The 25,834-nt window shown below is 35.3% G+C and overlaps 1 protein-coding gene across 5 annotated transcripts in view; it reads right to left on the reverse strand.

Moving 5' to 3' along the window:
* Positions 1-25,834, reverse strand: part of NPAS3 (neuronal PAS domain protein 3) — a 1,174,175-nt gene that overhangs the window by 1,018,549 nt on the left and 129,792 nt on the right. For 3 of the 5 annotated variants that reach the window (XM_069105969.1, XM_069105968.1, XM_069105970.1), the window contains exon 2: positions 8,675-8,764. The exons of the other annotated variants lie outside the window; for them this stretch is intronic. In XM_069105969.1, the coding sequence (XP_068962070.1) occupies positions 8,675-8,764 (90 nt within the window). The remainder of the gene's footprint in view (positions 1-8,674; positions 8,765-25,834) is intronic. 5 annotated transcript variants of the gene reach the window in all.

Genomic DNA, 25,834 nt, shown 5'->3' on the forward strand with positions numbered 1-25,834 from the left:
GAGAGAGAGAGAGAGAGAGAGAGAGAGAGAGGGGCCAGGATAGAGTTCCATTTTGCACATTGATCACAGAATAAAATTCTAAAAAGATTCAGTCTTATTTCTTTCAGTGGCATAACTAAGCCCTCAATATTGAGCATCACGATGTTGAATTAAAATTTTAAAAAGTTATATGTAATAGAGATTCATAGTTTCATATTCAGTTCTCTTTTTCTGTTCTTCTTTGTAGATGGAAATGATCATGTTTGATGATTTTTGTGAAGATAAGGGCAAATTCTCTTTAAAAATAAGAAGAGGGGCAGTTAACTAAGTGTTATGGATAGAATATGAGCCCTGGCATTAGGAAGACCAGAGTTCAAATCTGGTCACTAACTGGGTGACCCTGGGCAAGTCACTTAACCCCGATTGCCTCCAAAAAAAAAAAGAAGAGGGAAAGGGCCCTCAGGATACTTGGTTCAAATCTTGGCTCTGCCACTAATTGCACATAACATTGAGCAAATGAGCTAACCTCTTCGCTTCCTTGCCAATAAACATACGTGGTTTCATTAGATGATCTCTAACTTCCCTTATAGTTATAAATTTATGATTTACATTTTTCTTTATAAAGATTTATCATGTTTTTAGAGACCAAAGCCAACTTTAATTGTTGGCAGCTGTTTTTATTCAGTTTAGGCAAGTGTGTTTCATTGTTAAAGTCATTCTTGTACAACTTCTGTTTTCCATATGAGCTGAACTTTGGGACTTGGATGTCTTTGGTGACATAAGTTGGAATAACAAGGGTACTACTCATATTCAGAGGAGAAATATCCATTCATTTATTTATTATATAAATATAGTAGAAATAGCCATTGTACTTGAGAAGCCTAAATTTATAGGTTAAGCTTTAATATCAGTATATGTCATTTAACTAACATTTTCTGAGTGTCTGCCATTAGAAGACAGTTGAGATATCATCTCATTCAATTCAAAACAATATTTAGAGAACTTATTATATTCACTTACTACACACTGTGACTCATTCACCAAACTGAGGGTTCCACAGACCCAATGTAATTTACTGAAAACATTGTGCAAACCAATACTCCCACATAGCTATAATGGCAAGAACAAACAAAAACACAAGTTCAACTAATTAATGTTACATAGTGCAGGGAATAGAAGTATAAAGAATGAAATAACTATTCTCTATTTGGTGTTAACCAAGTTATTTTACTTGGTAGCTCGTACTATGGGAAAATAATCTATTTTCTCATCATAAAGGGGAAGGTCTGATATATTTTTGTGTTGGATGAGCATTACATGTGCAGCCTTTTTATCAACAATCCAGGCTAGAAGACTTTGCATACAAATAACACTTTCACACTATTTCCAAGCGCTTGTCATAAATCAAGTTATATTTAACCTTGTCCTAAATTTGAAGCAAATTCTCATCTCAAGTTTCCTTTTTCAAGGGATAAAAATACAATTTCTCATAGGAGAGTCCCTGAATACAAATAAATTTTTACATCTTCAAATATATGTCTTATGTGAGATTCTAAACTAATAGAATTAAAATGAATTTTTCTCTCCCTTTTTCCATTAAATTGAAATTAGGAGTAGCAATAAAAAGAAAAACAATAACTATATCTCTGATGACTAGATTTCCTTTCTTTTACATAACTGAACTGGCTTCATCATCTATCTCCATTGTCATTAGGTAATCTCTTTAGGGAAAAATTTATTATTCCCCTTTTACAGATGCCAATTGAGTGAAAGAGCAATAAAGGGGTTCACCCAAAGTCATATGAGAATTGAAATTTGTTTATTGTTTCCTTTGAATAATATTACTAATGCTGATTCTAGAATGAAAATTGGAATCTCCCCAATAAATATGCCCTTGGCATTCAAATATTGACAGACTAACTTGCAATTTATTAAAGTCCAACACTTCACTAAAAGAATATACTAGAAACTCAACTCAGAGATTAAGAAGCTATTCCCCAAATGGAACAACATTAATTTGATTTCTGGCTTACATATTGTATCATATTATGTTATATCTCATCCTTATGTAGTAGAAGTTGACGATAACAAATAACATTTGCTATTGTCTTTCTGAAATCACCTGTTAGCAATTTTGAATTCTATCATTTAACAGAAGCTTTTGCTATTTGACTACAAAAGATTTACTGTGGCTCTGTTGTTCTCACCTTGACCACTTTTTTATGGTGCCCAATTTCCCAAAGTTCTCATACAGTGCTGTACTGCAGATGTTCTGTTAATAAGTTATTCTTTAAAATATCTGCATACTCACTTTATTTTAAAATGAAAATATGTGAAACCAGTTAATCTGCTTTCTCACTGAACTATTCTATGTCTGCTCATTTTTCCGCTGTAATGTTTGTGCTTGTGTGTTTTCTTTCTGTAGAATTTCAGTGGCTGTGGGAAGAAATGGAGGAGAGAAGACTCTCATAGCCTAGAACATCACTTACTGAGTGATATCAATCTTCAGTTGCTATTAACCAAGTAAATACAATTCATTAATTGATAGAAGGTTTCAAATAAAACAATTTTAATACAAGAAAATTATTTCATAGTATAAAATATGTGAATTCTAACTGAAGTAGAATAAAAAGGAAAGTTTATAAATAAAGAAGAATAAGGAATAACATCATGTCCAATCACATAGGTCACTTAAAGTGACTCTGATCATAAACCTAAATGATTAACTTTGGAGCCACCCATTGCACCTGATTTACAACAACCCTCCCTGCCCCCTGCCCCAGGTAATTCCTGGTCAAAATATCTTCAGTGACACTAGAATATACAGAGACAACCTAGTAAAAATCACTATGAAAGCCTCAAAGAGATTACTAGAAAACAAGAATTAAATTAAATATTGAAATGCTTGAAGCATTTCTTGCTGCAAAGTTTGGTTATCTATTTAACATACAGATTCACTTAGAGCTCTTTCTCAAGTTCATGATGTATTTCTTCCTCTCCCTCTCTATACTTGGCTATTTACTGATCTAAAACACAACAGGCCTAAATTACTCCAATTTGGATAAGAAGCCTATAGCATAACCATCAATCAATCAGATCAGGCTAAAGTAACCCTGGAATTAATTCAATGGTGCAAATGCATCCTTCTTGACCTCTCTCTTGTATTCAACACTACTGTCTGTCTCCTTAGCCTATTACCTGGTTTCAATTTCTGATTATTCACTGGCCCTGGTCCCTTTTCTGATTCAACTTATACTGTCATCATTATTCTCTTTAAAATCCCGTTCTTCCTTCAACTCTGACTTTTCTTTGTGTCATCACTCAATCAAATTTTGTTGATGCTTCACTTATAATTGTTAATATATTTCTTCCTTTATGTGCCCATAACTAAGTTATTTCTCTAGGTCAAGACTGGTTACTACTTATTAGGCATTCAAAAATGCTGCCCATACACCAAGACTTTAGTGATACCTGAAAACTGTTCTTTGGTCAAAACTATTTTCCTCACTTTGTCCAGGATGTTTAAGTTTCTACCATTATAGAATCATTCCTTTGGTTTGGGTGTACTTTATTCTGTCAGTCCCTTGGGAAGGCTAATACCATAAACCATTATCAGCTAAAAACTTATATGTGCTTGGGTTTACAAACTGCAAGAACTAATTACTACCATTCAATGGGGTACAGTCTGCTGCTGCTGCCAATGATGGCTAACATTTAATATGGCACTTTAAGGATTGCAAAGTACTTTAAAATATTAGCACATTTTATCCTTACAAGAACCATGAGAATTAAATGTTATTTTTATTCCCATTTTATAGATGAAGAAGAAAAGGCAAAGAGATGAAAAATGAGTTATCCAGGATCACACAGCTAGTTAGTGTTTGAAACTGGATTTGAACTCAGGTCTTCCTGATTTGAGGTCCAATGCTCTATCTAGTATACCACCTAGAGATGCTTTCAGTCTGAGGAAGAGGCAAGGTGTTTAAAGGAATTAAGTGATAAAAGGGGATTTAATAGGGGGAGGCAAAGAAAAACATAATATTGTGTAAGGTTAGAACTGCTATAGGTGTGTGTATATACATACATATTCACATATATTGTAAATACACATATGTATGTATATATTACAGTTATATTCATTATGTGCAAATGCATATATAAAATTTATTCGTGTATGTGCATATATGTATATGTATATATATTTATATATGCATGCATGTATATACATGCATATATGTAGGTGTGTATCTCCTTATTTGTCCCTAACTCTTCTCCACATTTTTTTCTATAAATTTCTACATAAACAATCATTCTTACATGCTGCCTTAATGATTTCCCATGCTTTCTTATATCTCCCTATTAGGAGAGAGGCATGATATAGTTTACAGTGCACAAAATGTGGAGTCCAATAACCTGGGTGGAAGTCCTAGCTCTTCTAATTCACTAGCTCTGGGATCCTGGGCAAGTCACTTCTTTACTGGCCTCAGTCCCTTCACCTGTAAAATTAAGTGATTGGGGACCAGATGGTCTTTGAGGTCCCTTATGCAATTGCCATCATGTGTTTCCAATCAGAATTCTAAATTCTGTCCATTGGTTTAAGGACTTTTCACAATTTTTTTTTACCTAGTTGGTCAACAAACTTTTATTCGGCACTTACTTCCATTACTCCATTATTAGAACTCTCACTGCTCAATACTTAAGACAAATATTGTCACCAATCGTGCATCTTCCTTTACACATGCTTTGTGCGGTCTTTTTTATCTTTCTTTAAATTACAATTCACAGAATTTTTAGGGTTGGAAGATAGTATTAGAGAACATTTAATCTATCCCTCTCATTAGATGAAGTTACTGAGAAGGAGAGAAATTAGTGATTTGCTCAACATGACCCAAACACTTAGTAGCAAAGCAAGAGCAAGAATATAATTCTACCGACTCCTAGCCCAGCCTTCTTACCATTATACCAAACTACCTCTCCTCAAAATGCCCTTGTCATAAAAACTTCTCTCACTTAGTTGAAAAGGGCTACTCATTATTCAAGAAATGAAGACATTAATCTCACTGTTACCATGCATGTATATCCACATATATTAGCTTAGATTGAATATTGCATATGTTTGTGCATTTGACTGTGAGTTTCCTGAGAGTAGGAACTGCCTTTTGCCTTTTCTTTGTGTCTCCAATGCTTGATACCTTGCCTGAAATTTTTATGATACTGAATAGATGCTAAGTGACTGACAGTTTATTTTTCATATACCTACAATGTAGGATATTTGAAAACAATGACAATGTCTTCTCCTAATTTTCAAGTCTCCAGTTTATCATTGTTTCCCTGCCCCCAGAATTGACACTCAATAATTGTTCATTAATTTAGGCAGATATAAATGGAGTATTAGAGTATACAAAGAATGCAATATATTAAAAAGAAAATACTATTTTAAAAATCAGTTTTCTTAGTATGTAATGAAAAGTGAATGATCCTCTTATTTATTTTTGTCCAAACAAAAATCTCTTTTTGAAACTGTGCCATTTAAAGTCCTGACATAAACATCAGGGGAAAAGAGAGATGAGTAGATGAAGTTGGTAATAGATAGAGAGTAGTCATAACTCATTTGTTGAATACATTTTAGTGCAAAATAAATTTATGGTGTTTTGCAAGTATAACAATTCTGCCCCATGTGAGAAAGGCCATGATCACAAATGGAAGGTTTTTTTTTTTTAATGATTTTGAATGGTATCTAATGTAAGCATTTACAATCTTCTGAAACAATAAAATAATGATGGTTTATTTTGTTCGTTGTAAAATTTCACTGCCACTGAAATGAAATTAGCACAATAACTTCAAGAATTTATAATTATGTGAATACTGAATTCTATATACAACAGATAATAGGACTGGAATAAAATCTATCTTTTGTTATCAGAAGAGTAAAAAGTGTTTGATGGTAAATCTGTAGGACCATAACACCAATGATTTGCTTGACACAAAGTAGGGACCATCATAGGACCCTCTCTATTTTCACTATAATGCTTGGGAGAAACTGGCTGAGAATTTTCCGTGATAACCATGGGTGTTCCCTTTGGTGGTATTCTGGCCTATAGTTATTGGGGGTTTTGTTTGTGCTGATTTATGGTTTTTGGAGATTGGGATCTGAGAGTTTATTATTCTTTCACTCTTATTTGTAACATCCAATTTCCAAGGGTGCTATGAAGATAATTATCTATTTTATAAAATTCTTTTAGTCATATGATAAAAGGAGCAATATAAAATGCCTAACAACAGGAATAACAATAATAATAATCACTATTATTATTATTATTATTATAGATATGGTATATATCAATACCGAATTTTCCATAAGAAGATGTCTAAGCCACGTAAATGGCTCAACTTTACACACACACACACACACACACACACACACACACACACATCTTGATCCAATACCTATTTTCTTTCATATGCTCAATTAACCACATGCTTTTTATAGGAATCATTAAATGTACACTATAGTTTCAAGACAATTCAGATAAGCAGAATCACAAAAATACACAATGCTATTAATCATCCCAGTGACAGTGCTCTGATTTAACATCTTGGGGATTTTCTTCCCTTCTTCATCATTTATTTGCCAATATTTCCTTGTTATGAATATCCCCCCAAAGACTCTCATGCCCGGCAGTCACAGCTGTGCTACCTTACTGTGTCTCCTTTAACTACAAAGAATACCCGTTCCTGAAGAGTAATCCCTAGAGATGATCCCCAGGGTTAAAAGTGAAACCATCCCCAGTTGTAGTGAGGTCCTGGCAATCCTGCCTGAGCCACTAACATCTAATGACCAAACCTCAACCTCAAAGCCCGAAGATATGTGAAAGCTGGGAAGCTAGTTTGCAAATGAACACAGTACACAATGACTAAAATAATCTACGATAGATCACCTCTGCTCAAAGGGAAAGCTATATAGACCATCTTGTTGAACAGCCCCTGCAAAAGACCTGTACTCAGACTCTTAGACATAGACAACTACTCAAGTACACGCATTGGAAATGCTTGGCAACTAAAGAATGAATGAAAAGCAACAGAGGTAATGAAGAGATTTATACACACACATGTATGCTTGTGTGTGCATGTGTATATATACACACATACATATAGACACAGGCACTAAACATACACATACATATATGCACATTTCTGTATGTGTATGTATATGTGTACACATACATATGTTCACCTATATATCAAAAATATAGTGGAAGAAGTTTACAATATATTTAAAACAGTTCCAAATGAAGAAAATAATGCTCACTAGACATGAGAATATCAAGAAATAAAACTCATACTACATGAGATATTAAAGTCACAATGAAATTCTCAAACCTAAGCAAAACAGCCCTAATTTTTTCTTTATGTGCGACATAACTCAAACTGCATTCTATGACCTTTTGAGATAGGAGAAGCCCTCCAAGAAAGAGTGATTTCCCAGTTACTTAAAAGGACACAACAACAATAATAAAAACAAAAACAAAAAATCTGTCAACCACACAGTAATTGAAGGGAGAGAGCAGAAAGGAAATAAGAACTCAGCAGATTATACTAGTTGGTCAAATCAACTCCTCACATCAACTATCAACAAAGAAACATTCTTCAAGAAAAATCAGTCTTTTTAAAGACAAACTCTGGCACCAGACAAATCAATATGGATATGAAGATTTAAATAATGATATATAAAAACATAAGAATTAGCAAGTGATAATTATAATGATGATTTTGTTTACATTGCAATTTCAAGCTGTCAATACCATAACTGTTCACACTTGTCTTTAAGTATTTCTTAATGATTCTGGAAAATATAAATTTGATCTCATCTTGAATCCTAGTCAATTCCACAAAGATTTATCAAACATTTACTGTGTCCAATACATTTTTTTAAGTACTGTGGGAAAGGCTACAAGAATAAATTAGAGGTGGTTATTGCTCTCAAGAATCTAATCTGGATTATGCTAAAAGAAAAAAAAACTTTTTCCCACAGCAAAGGCAATAAAAGTCAAACTATATCATATTAAAATGCCTTTTATTCCTGCTATCCAGGGTACTTTCTTCTACAATACTCATAACAGCCTGTTACTAACAATGCAGTTTCTGTTAAATAACGGACAAAGGCAAAAGACTGCAAAGCAAGAGGACTCATCTTCAATTTAACTGTCCTATAAGGTACATACTAATTAGCTGCAAAGCTATGAAATCTTAGCTAGCATGTTAAGTCTGCTACATGACAGTATAATTTGACTTCTTAAAGGATTATGCAAATTACAACTCATCATTCCATTACAGGATTGAAAAAAAGTGACAGCTAATTTATACATAACACACCTTTCAAATCCCTAAGATGCGAAGCACCTGTGCACTGTATTTTGCCTAGATTTTCTTGCATATAAGTACTTGTTTATTGCAATATACAGCAGCTTACCTAAGAGCTTTAATAAAGTCATTTTAAAAAAACTTTTAGCATAATTTCAAAAGAATTAACATTTTTTTCTATCTTGGTTTTAGAGGTACTTTTTTATTTGATTTGTCTTTTTCCCATTTAATCAGAGAAAAATAAGGTTTCAATACATGTATATTTTTGAATAGCTGGCAACCACAAGTACTGATGCACGAGCCAGAGGAAAGACTCACAAAGATTTCAACATACTTCTGGTAGGTAGATTCACAGTAGATGCCGTCATATCTGTAGATTTTCCTACATTCTGATTGGTTGGGCAGAGGATGCTGGACAGTTATTCTGTAGAGGTATCAAAAACAGATAGACATGACTAGAGATTCTCTACAGTCAACTGGAATGCAGGACAATAAGTATGTTGGAATTTAATATATATTTTGCTTCTTTACGGTTTTGAGCTCTACACACAATTGCAATGTGTACATACACCCAAGAACAGAAACTTCCACCTTTAGTACTTTTCCAGATTTCCATAAAAATCAACTTCTTTGCACCTCAAAATAGTACCAGTGAAAGAGGTAAAGAAATTTACATGGCCCAAAACTTAATTACCAATTTACACCATTCAAGAGATTACTATCCAAATTATGTCTTAAAACCAATCTTTAGTCCTTTAGTAATTACCAATTTGTCATGAGTTCAAGAGTACATCACTCTACCAAGGTGATTGTAATCTAGCAATAAAATGGGAGGTAATTCAATATCTCTTTGAGTTTAACTTATTTATATCATATTTATATTGAGCCTACTTCCAAATAGAATTGGAGGTAGCTTGCAAGATGAAACATGATACAAAATAGAAGTTAGGTATTAAAATAGAGAACATCTAAAGGGAATAAAGGAGAGAATTAAATATTACTAGGCACTTGAGAACATTCAATTGCCACAATTGGGCACTGCATTTGATTCTAAGGAAAACAGTAAATTGCACAGTTTTCTTATTCTCATAAAAAGAAAGCCCAGACATTTATTTGCAAACATTCTGAGATATAAAAATGCAGAAGAGAGAGAGAGAGAAAAGGGAGGAAAGGAGGAAGGAAGGAAGGAAGGAAGGAAGGAAGGAAGGAAGGAAGGAAGGAAGGAAGGAAGGAAGGAAGGAAGGAAAAAAAGAACAAAAAGCAGTTATATGATCTTTTCTTACAAAAAAGAAACCCTAGCTTTTGAGAGTAGTGAAAGAGATTTATTTGAATATCCCAAAATATTCTATTTTTTAAAAGAATGTGAAGTAATTTCATTAATATACATTATTAATGAGGGTACCAAGCATTGAACTCAAATGTCACTACATCAGAAAATCTGATCTTGCATCTAAAATTTTTCTTAATATAATTTATATTTTAATAATTTCTTAATTATGAGTTCAAACATTGTCATAACATAAAACCATTCTGCATAAACTCAGATAAGGTAATACACTGATGGCCATGTTCTGCAATAAAGAAACAGGTTGATTTTTTTACATAGATATAAAGTATATATTTGTTTATTATTTTATAATGCCTAAGATCCCTTCTGATAATTCTTTTTTAAGAACAGAAGTACCAAGAATATGGTACAGTGAAAAGAATGCTGGAATTGGAGTTAGAAAGACCTGATTGGAATGTCACCTCAAACACTAACTCTGTGTTCCTGGGCAAACACTAACTCTGTGTTCCTACTTAACTTCCTTGGGTCTCAATTTTCCCATTTCTGAAATGAGGGGGTTGGACTCAATGACCTCCAAGGTCCCCTCCAGCTCTAATCTGTGACCATATGAATTTTCTTAAATACAATCTAATATTACATTTACCAGCATTGCAATTAAACCCATTCCTGATATATTTTGGGGATGATGTCCAGTGTTGCCTGGCTTTTAGCCACCTAACTCTTTTCAAAGCCAATGGCAGTCAAGCAGCTATATTTACAGTAAAATGTTTGTCCCTCATTAATAAGGTTGATTTTAAGATCTATGTTGATTACACTGTTTTGCTAGATGCTATAACTTAGACTCTATTATGCTCATTAACTTTCACTGGAATTTCAAATCTTTACATGAGCACATATGGTATTTTATTATAAAGCTGATACGAAAAACCAAGAAATAAGAAATGAATTTGAAATGAAATGCTAGTTTACAGAGAGGTTTATTAGATGTAATAATAGATTCTACCTGAAAAACTTAATTTTCTACTTTAACTAACCCAAAATGAACCTTTAAAACTCATATTCTAACAGATGATGTTAACAGTGTCAGCAGATATACAGGCTGGAATTTTTTTTTAAATGATTGGGTCTGAGATCAGATTGCCTACTGCTTATTTACTCTGGGTACTCAAACTATATTTCTATTTTATGTCATTTTATGCTTTCAAATTGATTTCTTGTATTTTGCACCTACATTAAAAATTAAAGAACTGAAGAGTATTTTAGTATGATCAATTTGAAGTGGCTAACATCCACCTCATATTAGCTTCGTTCTGAATGGTTAGAAAACCAACTTACTCTAGAGAAGGTCTGAACCAGAGCAAAACTGCCCTTTTGTTCATAACAGGAAAGGTTATAAGGAAATTTTAGTTTGCATCCAGTTTGAGGAAATTGCTATGATAAAAAACTAGCAGTCCAAACATCTGTAAGGACTAAACCCCCCAAGTCAACCTTTACTTAGAATTTTGTGCCCCACTTCCTGTGCTCCAACATACTACCAGAACAAAAAAAGCTGCCGTATGCATTTCTTCACTGGATTTTGTTTTAGAGGTTAAATACTTTCCGTTAAAAAAAAAAAAGTTCAAATGTGCCTTTCAATTTTGGAACTCTTATGAACTGCTGCATTTTGAGCATCCAACAGCCCATTTTCCCATCCCTACATGTCACTTCATCTCTAGATGGACCCATCATGCAGCTTGAGGTAGGACTTAAGTGCATTTACATACATGTGAAACATGTAAGCTATGACTAATTTTAACTCACAGGGCAGAATTTAAATAATTAGTTACAAGAAGTCAAACTAAGGGAAAAAAGGAGGAAAGAGATGGTTAGAGGCAGAGTAGTAAATTGTTCCATTTTTGCAGGTAATCTAAATGCAAACTAGAAGCAACTTATCATGAGAATGGATTTTCCACCATCTGGTCAAATAACAGGGGATTTGTCTAGTGGCAAGCAAAGAATGGAATGATGTGAGAAAGATTAGCGGGCAAGTCCTACAGTTGGCTAAAATGTATTTTGTGCAAACAAGACCAGATGACGCCTTAACAATTACACCTGTCAAAAACTCCAGAAAGCAATCCATCTCTGAACAGCCCAGTTGAAAACAGGCTAGTTCATAACAAAATGAATTTTTTTAAACAATTGCAAGCCATAACAGTTTGATGCATGACAAGCTTAGAAAGTCACATTTCACGTTCAACTGAAACCTTAACTAACTGGACCCTGGTTTTCAGTGATAAGTAAGATATTAAACTACAAAAGGTATTGGGGGAAAGAAGGATGTAAATGACTGACTTAAAAGTCACAAAAGCAAGCAAATTCAAAATCTCAAGCAAAGTCGGAAGTGATAGATCACTGAGAACTCACCCTGTAGTGCAGGAGTCCTAGGAAAGTGAGTTATTTCCTGGGGCAAATTTGGCACAGACTGACCCTCTTGCTGGCAGTATCATTGCAAAACAGAAGCCAAGAATTAAGTCAGCATGGGATTTGAACTACATAGGATGGTGGGGAATGGAAAGGAATTACCCATGACCAACCTTTTAGAGTTTGCCTATTGAAAGGATTCAAGTTCTTAGTAGGGAACTCAATGTTCACATGTGAATGCTACTTTTTTATAACCATATGAGTGCCTAATAATACAGGTACAAGACACATGTTGTTAGGATGTTTTTGGCAGTTTCTTTAACCAAAATAAAATGTTAAATATAACAATTTTGTTGGATTATATTTTGGTGCATATTTTAATCCTATGAGATCTAACTGATCTGATTGGCTGAGGCAACTAGATTTTACAGTGGCTAAAGTTCTTGGGTCCAAAGTCAGGAAGACTTGAATTCAAATCTGTCCACAGTCACCCTGAAAAAATCACTTTTATCTCTCCTAGCTTCAGTTTCCTTGTTTGTTAAATGAGATTAAAAGGTCACCTATCGACTCACATGTACAAAAATATTTTTAACAGCTCTTTTTGTGGTATCAAGGAATTTGAAGTTGTGGAGATGCCCATCAATTGGGGAATGGTTGACCAAGTTGTAGTATATGAATATAATGGAATGCCATTGTGCTATAAGAAATGATGAGCAGGTGGATTTCAGAAAAAACTTGGAAAGACTTACGTGAACTGATGCTGAGTGAAGTGAGCAGAACCAGGAGAACATCACACACAATAACAGCAACATTGTGCAATTACCAACTTTGATAGACTTGGGTCTTCTCAGCAATACAACGCCAAATTGCATACAAAGACAATTACAAAAGACTCATAATGGAAAATGCTATCCACATCCAGAGAAAGAACTGTGAAGTCTGAATGCAGATCAAAGCATACCATTTTCAGCTTCTTCATTTTCTTTCTTTCTCGTAGTTTTCCCTTTTGTTCTGATTCTTCTTTCACAACATGACCAATATGTATATAGGTCTAATATGGTTGTACATGTATAACCTACATCTGATTACTTTCTGTTTTGTGGGAGGGGGAAAGGGAAAGGGAGAAAAAAAATGGAACTTAAAATCTTATTAAAAATGAATGTCAGGGGCGGCTAGGTGGTGCAGTGAATAGAGCACCAGCCCTGGAGTCAGGCGCACCTGAGTTCATATCCAGCCTCAGATACTTAACACCAAACTAGCCATGTGGCCTTGGGCAAGTCACCTAACCCCAATTACCCTGCCTTCCCCCTCCAAAAAGCAAAAAAAAATAATGAATGTTAAAAAAAATTTTAAATATATTTGAAAAAATAACACCTATCTTCCTAGGATGTCATAAGAATAAAATGAAATATTTGTAAAGCAGTTTTTAAACTTTATATAAATGCTAGCTATCATTATTATTGCTATTATTACTGTTCTTATTTTTATTGTTATTATTGTTAAGACATCCTTGTTCCTTGTTACCAGGAAAAGTTTTACTAAAGCTTGATAGGGTAGGACAACCCAACAGAGAATACTACTAAAGATTTTTATTAAGATTTCTTCTATTCCCCCCCTCCAAAATCAGGGTTAAAATATTCTCAAGTCACCTTTATAAAAAAGGAAACAATGCAGGATTATAAAAGTTGGTACTTAGCTATTCCTTTTAAAATTTGCCAAGCCTTCCAAAAGCATTATCTGGGTCCATTAAGTGTTATGGATTATTACCTACCAGGTGATATATGCAAGCCCGTTTGGCTTAATTCAGATTAAATCATGTTGAATTCATTGTTTGTTTGCTTTTTAACAATATATTTACTTTCCTCTCCAAAAAAAAATTCCTATTTTCAATTATAGGATTGTTTTGGATGGGGGTTTTGTTTTGTTTTGTTTTCTTAACATCTCTTTTACCATGGTATAAGTAACTGAATGAGTTAAGAATGTGTTCACTTACTCATCACAGCTAAAGTCAATGTCTCAGTGAATAAAAAGAACAAGTGGTATGTGGGGCTTCCTCATGTCCACTGTGCTTTACCTGAGAAGCAGTTCAGCATGATGTGGATAGAGTGCTGTCTTCTGAATCACTAAGTACAAGGTTCAGGTTCTACGTCTGACACACACACTAGCTGTGAGATTTTGAACAAGTTACCTAACATCCCAGTACCATCCCTAAACTATAAATTTCAGAGCTTATGAATTGCTATAGAGTTTCCTCACAGGAAAGAGAGAAAGAAAAAAAAAGAAACAAACAAACCAGCTATTCAGACAAGTCCCCATGAATTCTCAACAAAAGTTTTTCATTCATGGCTCTTTGTGAGATTGTAACTTCAGCTTATATGTGTAGGGAAATGGATGCTGTGTAATAAAGGTAGATTTGGGTATACACAGAAAAGAGAAATGGAAGTTTTCAAAAGAGGGAAAAAATTGGGTGAATCTCACTGGCTCAGAGATTTAACATTTTGCAGTATGAATAAACTGGAAATAAAATATACATATCTTACATCTGTAAGAAACAATATGAGGAATACAGAGAAGTAATAGATTTATATGAACTGATGCAAATTAGAGTATAATAAGCAGAACCAGGGAAATAATATGCACAGTGATTACAACAATGTATATGGAAAGAACAACAATGAAAACAATCAAAACTGAATGCTATGAAATTATGACTAAACTTGCACCCCAAAGAAGAGCTATGAGAAGGCAATACCTTTGCTTCTTTGAAGAGATAAGGAACTGTAGACAAAGAACGCTGAATATAACCTCAGACTTTTTCTGTATTTTGTTTAATTATAGTGAATTATTTCCCCCCTTTTTGACCTTTGTTATAAGACAAAGTTTTCTGAGAATTAGAAAGGAAAAGAAAGAGATACAGGGGATTTAAAAAATAACCACAAAGTATCCATCTATCTATCTATATATGTATATATACATACACACACATATATAAAGGAAGAAATAGCTAGGTTGTTTAGAAAGTATTCCCTTGCTTTGGTTCACAACTTAGTCCTAGGTTCACAGCCACATAGGATCATAGATTTAAAGCTGGAAGAATAAAGATGGAATCTGATTCAATTTCCCCCTCCCATTTTATAGATTCAGAAACTAAGGAGTAAAGATGTTATATGGCTTGCTTAAAGTTATACAGATAGTAGCAGAGAAGGCTGGATAGGAGCTAGGGACACATTTTTATAAGCTATAGAGTAGATCAAGTAATTTGCCTGATGCCTCAATTTTCCTGGTTTTACAGACTCCTTTGTAAAACAACAAACAAAACTCTCACACATATGTCTACCTGCCCTGTTCTTCAATTCATTCTTGAAGACCAGTTGTTTTCTTGATGGTCTATAGGTCTTTTCATGTTGACTTATCATCGAATATAGAAAGCAAATATATGTAGTTATTATTCAGTTGTTTTCAGTTGTGTTGGATCTTCATGACTCCATTTGAGGTTTTCTTGGCAAAGATACTGGTTTGCCATTTCCTTCTCTGGTTCATTTTATAGATGAGGAAACTGAGACAAATAGGGTTAATGATTTGCCTGGGGTCAAACATCTGGAAAGTGTCTGAAGCCAGATTTAAACTCAGGAATATGAGTCTTCGTGACTCCAGGCCTAGCACCCTATCCACTGAGTCACCTAGCTGTCCTTCAACATATGGAGTAACACTAATCAAAAAGACATGCTATTGTCAACATTTTCCATAATACTTGTTTTTTCTATTCTACAAAGGACTTCATTGTTACTCTTCTCAGATATTTTGTCACACTCTAGCCATTCTTATTTCAGCAATGTAACTTAATTTTAGGTTAAAACAATAAAAACTGAATAAAATTTAAAATATAAAAAATAATGTAAAGAGGTTGATACTTTTCCATTCCAGTAAATCATTACCAAGGGATAAGGGATTAAATGTGCATCTCTTTCCCTTCTCCAGTTTTCCTCACTCTATACCTCCTCTGAAAAGGATTCAGAAGCACTCTGATCAAAGTAACTTCAGGACCCTGGAGTTCCTGAAATTGCCCATGAATGTAGGCTGAAAATAATATGGGATTCAGAGGTCTATAATCACTCAAAGGTTTTCCTAGTGGTAGCAAGCTTTACCTGCTTTGTTCTAGTCTCTATGAGACAACTAGTCAGAATGACTATTTCACAGCCATCTCAGGACTAGAATAATAACTAAAAATACTCATAGGAAGGCTGCTGAAGAGGACATCTAGCCTTGGAGTCAGAAGACCAGAGGTTGAACTCTACCTCTGATAACAAACAGCATTTGTGATCTTGGGCAAGACACTACACTTGTCAATGCTCTTAAGAACTCTTTAAGACTGTATGTTGCAGAAAAGGATTGACCTGCATTGGCAAAGAAACACAATGGGGATATCCCTTGACCAATGAAATGACAGGTTAGTCCCTACCCCTAAACTTTTTTTTTTCCTTAGGGAAGATAAATATTGAAAAAGAAGTTTTGTCCTGTGAGTGTTGAAAATGTTTGGTTAGTGCCCTTGTATCACAGACACTTGTGATGATTAAATTTTTTTTTCTATTTGGAGGGCAATTGGGGTTAAGTGACTTACCCATGGTCACATGGCTAGTTTTTGTGTTAAGTGTCTGAGGCCGCATTTGAACTCAAGTCCTCCTAACTACAAAGCCGGTGCTCTATTCACTGTGCCACCTAGCCACCCTGACACTTGTGATGATTAATTCCCATGGGTCTAAATTTCTTCACCTATATAATAAAAGAGTGAACTAACTCCCTTTAGAGTCCCTAACTCTCAATTTATGATCCTGTGATTGGGTGAAGGACACCTGACACATTTATTCTCTTCAACAAGCTGTTGTTCAACCTCCTGCTGCATGTGTATCACTTTGCTAGGCAATGAAGATGCAAAGATGAAAACGCTAATGAGTAGTGGATGTTTGCAAACTGTAACAGAAAGCACCCTAGCATACGAAGGATGGCCTGTTAGCACAGGTGCTTTGATCTGCTTTATAAAGGAAAGCTTTAAAGGGGTTAATAACCTTATTTTAATTACATCCACTAGTTCAGGGAAAAGGTCAGCACCCTGAATGTCAGAAAAAATACAGAGAAATTAGCATAAAGACCAATAGACAGAACTCTGACTGCCTGAATAAAAGCCATATTGCTATACACTTTACATACACCACTGCATCGAGAGAGCCTTTACTTCTGAGCAGTTGGTGGGTCTGAATATAGAGCTACTCAGATTATTGACCAGGAAATCAAACCATCCATCTCATAAGTGAACCCCCAAAGCACTTCTCAGAGCCAGAAGGCATCAAAACCTTCATGACTCAGTGCCTAATCAAATTAGTACCAAAAGGTGTGAAGCCTTCCCTAAGTAAGCTTTTCTTCCAGCAAGTTCCTCCCCCAATGGGATCTATGTGATTCAGGATGTGTCACAGCTGGGCACATAGGCCTATTAATGAATGGGCAGGGAAGATCTTATATCCCATTAACATTATACAAATACATATGATACCAAGTACAATGTGATAAGAGCAGCTAGGTGGTACAGTGGATTGAGTACTGGGCCTAGAGTCAAGAAGACTCATCTTCTTGAGTTTAAATCCTACCTCAGACAATTACTAGCTGTATGACCTTGGTCAAGTCACTTAACCCTGTTTGCCTCAGTTTCCTCATCTGTAAAATGAGCTGGAGAAGGAAAGGGCAAACCACTCAAGTATATTTCCCAGAAAACCCCAAAATGGGGTCACGCAGAGTCAGACAGAACTGAAAGCAATTGAACAACACAGAATGATAAGATCAAAGGGCAAAAGTTTAGGTAAAGGTATATAAGAAATATGAGAAAGAAGAGATGATTTTCAAGGTTGTTTTTTGTTTATTGAGGTGAGGTGTCAAACTCTGATGGAAGAGAATGGTTTTAATATGTTGAGATAAGAAGGATGTGCATCCTATGGGGGAAGGATGAACTGTAGAAATTCATGGAGATGAAGAAGATTAGAGCAAGACCAAGGAACAACTTCCAATAGTTCAGAATGATAAGATATCCCCATTTAAACAATAATCTTTCATAGTTTATCCTTTTGTAAAGAAATTACTTTTTCTAATATAAAATGTAAGTATTTAGACAGTCAGAAATCCAAATTCTCTTAATGGGGCTTCCATGTGGGTGATTCTGAGAATCAAAGTATTTTCTATCTAAAAGGATCTAAAGGTAATTTAGTCCAATGCTCTAAGTTAAAAGATCAGGAAACAGGACTGGAAAGGATTAGTGGGGGGTTTTTTTCCCCAAAAAGCTGTACCATCATTCAGTAATGGAGCTGTGTCTCAAAGCAAGATCTCTTGCTTTGCAATATGTGTTATAAGACTTTTAGTGTGAAATCGTGGGAAAGGTGCTAGATCTGGGTTCAAATCTCAGCTCTGCTGCTTATTAGCTGGGTAATCATGAGCAAGTCAATAAACCTCTCTGGGACTAAAATTCCTTATCTGTAAAACGAGGAGGTTGGATTAGATGACCTCTATGATCCTGACCCCTTCCAGCTTGAAATCTATGCTCCAATGCCCCATGATCTTTCTACTAAGCCATGAATTCTGCCTCAAAATCTCTCTCAACTCTTCTGTGATTAACTATTCTAAACACTGAATCAAAGGAACAGTTAAAGGTTTAGGTATAACCAAGGATCTCCCATCCTATACAATCCATCCTGATATGAATGGAATGCCACCCATATATACATCAGTCTTGTCTGCAGTCAACCTCATATGACTGAGTCACAGACAATGTACCTGACAGTTAAACATTGAACCCATCCTTATTTTAAAAGTTTCACGTCACCTTGTCAACTTAGCAATGGGCATTCACTACTCATTAGCTGAAAATATTGGTTCCTCCGGCACTGTCTCTATAATTTATTGTATTCTCAGCAATAGATAACTATGCAATTACTTAATCTGGGGCTTCTTAAACTTTTTCCACTCACGACCCCTTCAGTGCTTCTTAAACCATGGGTCACAACCCCATGTGGTTTCAAAAAGTTAAAGTTTAAGTTAGAAGCACTGAATTATAGAGTCCGGGATAATTGGTTTCATAGTCTCAAAGAAGCATTCCTGGTGTAAGACTTGCAACTATAGGATCTGTCCTATTTTAGCCTTAAGGTTGATTGTTGTATGTATAAAGTGGTTTTTTGTTATTCTTTCTTAGAGTTCAGTTTCCCAGGATCCATGGCCATAACAATCTCAATTTCCCAGGTTCATGACTTGTAAACATCTCTCCCGTGCTTGTGCAGCATTATATAATGATCACAGCTGTAACACATCAGGTACTACATCACGTAGGCTTTTACGCCTTTTGGCACTGAGCCAATCAGGTACTGAGTCACGTAGACTTTGGTGCCCTCTGACTCTGAGCCAATCAGGTGCTGAGTCAAGTGGGTTATGGAGCCTTCTGGCTCTGAGAAATTGTATATATTCTGGGAAATTGACATTTTGCCTTGGAGAATCCTTAGGGTGGAATGTACAAGCTGGAATGTTGTTTGTGCCTTGACCAGCTCTCATGAAGGCTTGGGGGAACCCTTAGGATTGAATACACAAGCTGAAATGCTGTCTGTACCTTGATTGGCCCCCATCAACGCTTGGGGTGGGGGAATCTATGTGTCTCAACTGGCCCCCATTGAGGCTTGAGGGGAATTAGAGGAGTACACAAGCTGTGCCTGTCTCAATTGACCCCATCAAGACATGGGGGTAACTCCCCCCCCACCTTTTCGCCAGCCCCTACAAGAAGGGTGATTAGGAAATGCTGTAGGAGCTGTGCTTCCATTATCAGCAACCTTTCTGAGAAGACTAGGCTAGAATAAAGTAAGATTATTAACCCCTCTGAAGGTGTCTACATGTCTGACCAGATCAAGAGTGAACCTGTTAGAGGCAGGAGTCTGAAAACTCCAGTGTGTCCTGTGTGTTATCTCATTAATGATGCACATGGGAAGCATGTCAAGAAAAAAAAAAGATAGCTCAATAGCCTGGTGACTAGACAGCTAGTTAAGATAGACACAGACAGACAAACAGATAATAGAGATAGTTATTAGAGATGTATAGATGATAGATAGTCCAAGTAAAATTTTAATTAAGAAAGCAAATGTGGAAAGAAATTTGTTGCAAGATCCATTTAATTACATTAGTCATTAACCAGACATGTGAACTATGATGCTGCAAAGGATGAAATTACATAGATCTAGAGATAAGCCAATATTTAAGTTGCTAATGTTGTCCAAAGACCTGAAAATTAGTACATACCAAAAAATTTAATTTTAATATAGAGCAAGGAGTATTATTTCCCCAAGTTGAAGAATTTAACTTCATATGTTTTAGCCTCAAGCAGCAAGCCAAATTTATCTTACTAGAGCTGAACCTTTTGATCTTCGTTATATTAAAGTTTTAATTGATTATGTTAAAATACAAAATCTCAAAGAAAGGCATAGCAGAAAGAGAATGGGATTTGGAGTCAGTGAAGGCAGGATCAAATCCAGGTTGTATCATTTATTTGTGCCATTTTGGAATAAGTCATTGGGTGTCTTTCTGAGTCTAAATTTCCTCACTTGTAAAATGGGGGAAAGATCACTGGAACTGCCTATTAAAAGGTTCTTGTGAGAGTCTAATTAGAACATGTACATAAAATGTTTTATAAACTAAAGGATATTCTATAGCTATGCTATCATTTATATATTATATTAAATTGTAATCCAGTAATGAAAGTAAAAATCCTACTAAATAGAGCTATAGAAGTAGGTCGAAATTTGCTCCCTAGTGCAGTCTTAAATGATTATGAGACTTGTATCCTGAATTCCTCCTTTTCTATAGCTATGGAGTACATAAAATTCTGCTAATAAAGGCCCTTTGGGTGGTGCTGGCCATGTCAAAATTAAAGAGCATAAATATCAGGCACTAGCCCAACCCCATTCTCAAGAACTGGTCTTAGCTGAAGAAACTTCATACCTAGGCACAGGAAGCTAGACATGATAACTATTTCATTCTTGGATTACCTGTGGGATATCCTCAACAAACCATCATACTCCCTGAGTCTCCTCACTACCACTCCACACTACTATTCTAAGCCAAAGGAAATTGAGTAATGAGCTAATCCAGTAAATTTTCACCAGCTACTCCCCATGCTTGTAATTCTCCCCTTCATCTACATTTCCTAGATGCCCTGGTTTCCTTCAAATCCCAGTTAAGATCCCACCTACTACAAGAAGCCTGTAATGATGTGCCTTAATGCAAATACTTTCCCTCTGTTGACTCCAATGTATCCTGTATGTATCTTGTTTGTACATATTTGGTTACATGCTTTCTCCCTCATTCAAAAGTTACTCTTTGAGAAAAGAAAAAGGTTTTGTTTCTTTTGGGAGGGGCAAGGAGGCCTGCCTTACTTAATATCCCTAATGCTTGGCACATAATAAATGCTGTTTGACTGACTTTTGGGGCTGAGACAAAAGGAGAATAATAATACCTTGCATTTTTGTTACACTTTAGAATTTGCAAAGCATCTTACATAAATCATTTTATATCTGCAAGAGCTGCTCTAAACGGAAAAAACAACTATGAAATGCTAAAGTTAAATGGTCAGATTTCAGCTCAAATAGGAAATTAAAAAGGGGGAAATAAGTACTGTCCTAAACTCTCCCTAGATCAAAGTGAAGATCAGTATCAAGACATTATGCTATTTTATGTGACATCTGAAATTTTCAGGAAATCTCAGATAACCTATCAAAAATATTGGTGAAATACAACAGGACTCCTAAACAGGCACAGTGTATGGAGCAGAAGACCTGGAGTTAGGAAGACCTAAACTCAAATCTGGCCTCACACATTTAGTAGCTGTGTAACCCTGGGCAAGTCACTTAACCCTGTTTGCCTCTGTTTCCTCATTTGTAAAATGAGCTGGAGAAGGAATGGTAAACCACTCCAAAATCTTTGCCAGGAAAACCCCAAATAGGGTCACAAAGACTCAAACATGACTGAAATGACAAAACAAGACATTAATATAGATGATGGAATATTGGAGGTTACTAAAACTTGATAAATAGCCTCTGCTAAGTTATCCCACATTATTATCAGCAACAATAGTGATTATTATTTATTGCTATTAAAATATTGTAATTAGTTCACTGAAAAAATAAATTATCCAATAAATAATTTTTTAAAATACTACCAATATAACAGTTTAATTTTAACCTCCTCCCTAATCAAGTCCAATGGTTTCAACAATAACAAAAATTAGTTACCTTGGCTTTTCCTGTTTACTTTTGCTGCCTGCCCTCTGTTAGAAATGCCAATTGCCCAGATATTGGGCAAATCCAGCTATTTTATTGGATTTCATAAGCTTGCAAAAAGCACATGGCCCAAGACAAATATAAGAAGTATATCATTTTGGTGGAATGTGCAAGAAAGGAAATTGAAGAGGAGAAAGCGTCTCTAATACAAGAGCATAAAGCAGGAAATAATGCTGGCAGGTGTTTAGCTTATCCAACTACCAGAAAGTTGAATGTCTTATAAATAAATTATTTACAGGGTGACTGACATTCTGCCCATTCACTGGAGGTGCTTTGGTGTTACAGAGGCACAGCTTTAAAAAAAGTTTGCATTTGGTGTGTCCTGACATAAATATCTAGAAGGACTACTAAACATTATTTTATATTAAATATCTATGTTTATATGAGTCTGATTTTTCCTATCCATTTGCAGGATTTTTGCTCACTCCCTTCTGCCCCTCCCACCATAATTCTATCTGAAAAACAAGTCATCTTGACACATGCATTCTATTCATTATAACAATTAAATATACAGAGTTAGGGAAGTGCTCTGGAGAATTAGTTTCATCTCAAGTTTGACTTGGGCTGAAGCCAAAACATTTCAGGTTTAGTACTCAAGAGTATTATTTAGAAGATAAATTACCTGATTTCAGAATTTGTATAAAGCAAAATTACTATCAATTCTTGTCACACAACAGTGGATTAGAGCAGCAGTTCTCAAACTTTCTGATCTCAAGAGCTTTTTACAGTCTTAGAAATTATCGAGGACCCCAAAGAGATTTCATTTATGTGGGTTATATTTATCAACATTTACCAGATCATACATTAAAACTGATAAATTTTAGAATAATTTATTCATTAATTTATTTAAAATAACAGTAATGAACTCCCGGCATGATAATACATGTTACATATTTTATGAAAAATAACTGTATTTTGAAGACAAAAAAAAAAACAGTGAGAAAAGTGGAATTGCTTTCCATATTTGTATACTTCTCTTTAATCTCTGGTTTAATACCTGCATCAGAATTCAATGTGATGATATGTTGTTTTGGTTAAAGTATTTGAAGAAAATCTAGCCTCACGTAATACTAATAGGAATTTGAAGATCTTCCCTGCCCCTTAATAGGCTTAGGTGAATTTGAGGGCCTTTCCTGATTTGAAAATAAACTCTGCCCCCCTAATAGGCCGCATGTGGTCACATGGAGCCTGTGGTGGAGGCTTGTTTTTCAGGAAGGTACAACTTTATTACTTTGTAGTCAAGTGGGACAAGAGTGTTGTGATGTTCTCTGACCCTGGAGAAGGCTATACATACCTCTGAGGCAAGGTTTTGCTTTGGGGCTCACTTTGGAAAGTTGTGTGATTTGGCCAGATGAGACTCTGGGCAGCTGTTGCCCCCCTGGCTTCCCCCGCCCCCGGCTTTGAAAACCCAGAAGTTGGTACTTCCCTGGCTGGTGCCTAACTGTATGTATGTGATGGTCAGACAGCTAGAAGCTATGTCTGTTGGTCTGCTGAATTGTGTTATTTTCTCTGTCTGTATTTTCTCTGAAGTTCAGGGTGCTGACTTTTTCCCCTGAACTAGCTAAATGATATATGTTTGATTAAAGTAAGATTGTTAATCCTTTTTTGAGTTGCTTTCCTTTAGAAAAGCGGATTGAAGAACCTGTGCTAGCAGCCATCCTGGGTATGCTAGGGTACTTGCTGCTATACCTCATAAAAATAGTAAATAAAGGGAGGAGTATAGGAGTATTTTAACAAGCAAATAATGTGTAAGTATTATTATAAAAAGATCTTTGACCTTTTAGGTGATTTTAAGTATCACCTGAAGGGATCTAGGGGACCTCAGGGGCCTGCTTCAGACCACACTTTGAGAGAAATACATTTTATATTTTTCCATTGTGTTTGTAATTTGTAAGGGAATTATGAGAGGAATTTTATATAAATACTGTCACCTCCACATATGCTTTAATGTTGGTGCGCTAATATAACAATATCATAATAAGTAATGAGAAACATCATGAAGGAATGGATAAAAAGATCATTAGAAAATAGGAAGATTTGGATTCAAGTGATACCTCTGACACATACTAGATGATTACTCAAAGGCAAGTCCCTAAAAATTCTTAATTCCTTAGGCAAATTTCTGAGACTATGAAGTACATATGAGCCACTGATTTACATAGGTGGATAGATTTTCTATCCTGGGAGTTTCCTACACCAGTGAAATTTCCTCCAATATATATTACCCCCATATATACCAATAACAGCTGGCTGGTGTAGTGGCTAGAATGATGGTTTTGTAATCATGAAGTTCTTAGTTCAAATCCTCTTAGACCATCTTGAAAGGGACCTAATCACCTTGAAAGTATTTTTTTTTGACTCCTGCTTAGCTCAATGCCTATCACAGAGTGGAAACTTAATAAATCTGCTTGTAGGCCTGACTGGAGTTGCCACTAGTATTTAAAAGTCCTTGGAGTTTTGTAGTTAATATGGCCTCTTTGAATAAAGTCTGTGACCATTCTGTTTAAAATACCATAACAATTTCTAAAAGGAAATGATATTAGAGATTTAATCTCTCTGAGTCTTTGTTGCCTTATCTATGAAATGAGAGAATTGGATTCCATGAACTCTGAGTTCTTCCAGTTCTAACTCTTATGTTCCTATGAATTCACAGTTGTGCGACGTCTAAAATGTTTAATGTTAAATGTACGATCTCATCACAGTCCTGCGAGTTAGGCAGGAAAAGTACTATTCTCGGCCATTTAAGAGTGAAGAACTGATAACCATGCCATACCCCTGAAGGCACAGAAAACTTGCTCAAAGTCATACTAGCTGTACTTTGTTGGAACTGGAGCTTGAACCTAGGTTTTCTGATTCCAAGACCAGTTTCTTAATTTCAACACTATGTAATGGAATATTGATGTGTTCTTTTTAATACTTGAGATCTGTGTTTTCATCAGTGTGTGTACTCCCTTAACCAGGAAAAACTTAAACCTCTCTCTCCTTCCATGCTGTATTAACTATTCTATATGAGTTTTTAGAAAAGGAAAAGAAAATAAACAAACAAAAAAGCCACCATCACTGAGTGATCACACCCCTGAGCTTCTCAGTACTTAGCCTGGCTAGTATATTCCTTGTATGAGAGATAGAACAGGCCCATATTCAAAATCTTCCTAGCTTGGTAGGACAACCCAATAAAAGCTTGTCTTCCACTGGCATAGACTTTTAAAATACAAGGTCACATCCATGCCATGATGGGGCATCAAAGTGAGGACTGATATGGATGGAGTCACAATGTCTTTCATCATTAAAATAAGTGGATTGTTTGAACAAATGGATGGATATGGATCTTGTGCTTGTTGGAACTGACAAGAATGGCCAGCTTATAATGTGACGATTTCTCAAAAATAAATTTGAGTGGGAGACATTTGATTCAACTAACACTGCATATTATGAAGCAACAACAGAGAGAAGA

The sequence above is a fragment of the Petaurus breviceps genome, unplaced genomic scaffold (assembly GCF_028583685.1).
Source record: "Petaurus breviceps papuanus isolate PSGF00001 unplaced genomic scaffold, PetGlider_PUasm1.0 77, whole genome shotgun sequence".
Taxonomy (NCBI): Eukaryota; Metazoa; Chordata; class Mammalia; order Diprotodontia; family Petauridae; genus Petaurus; species Petaurus breviceps.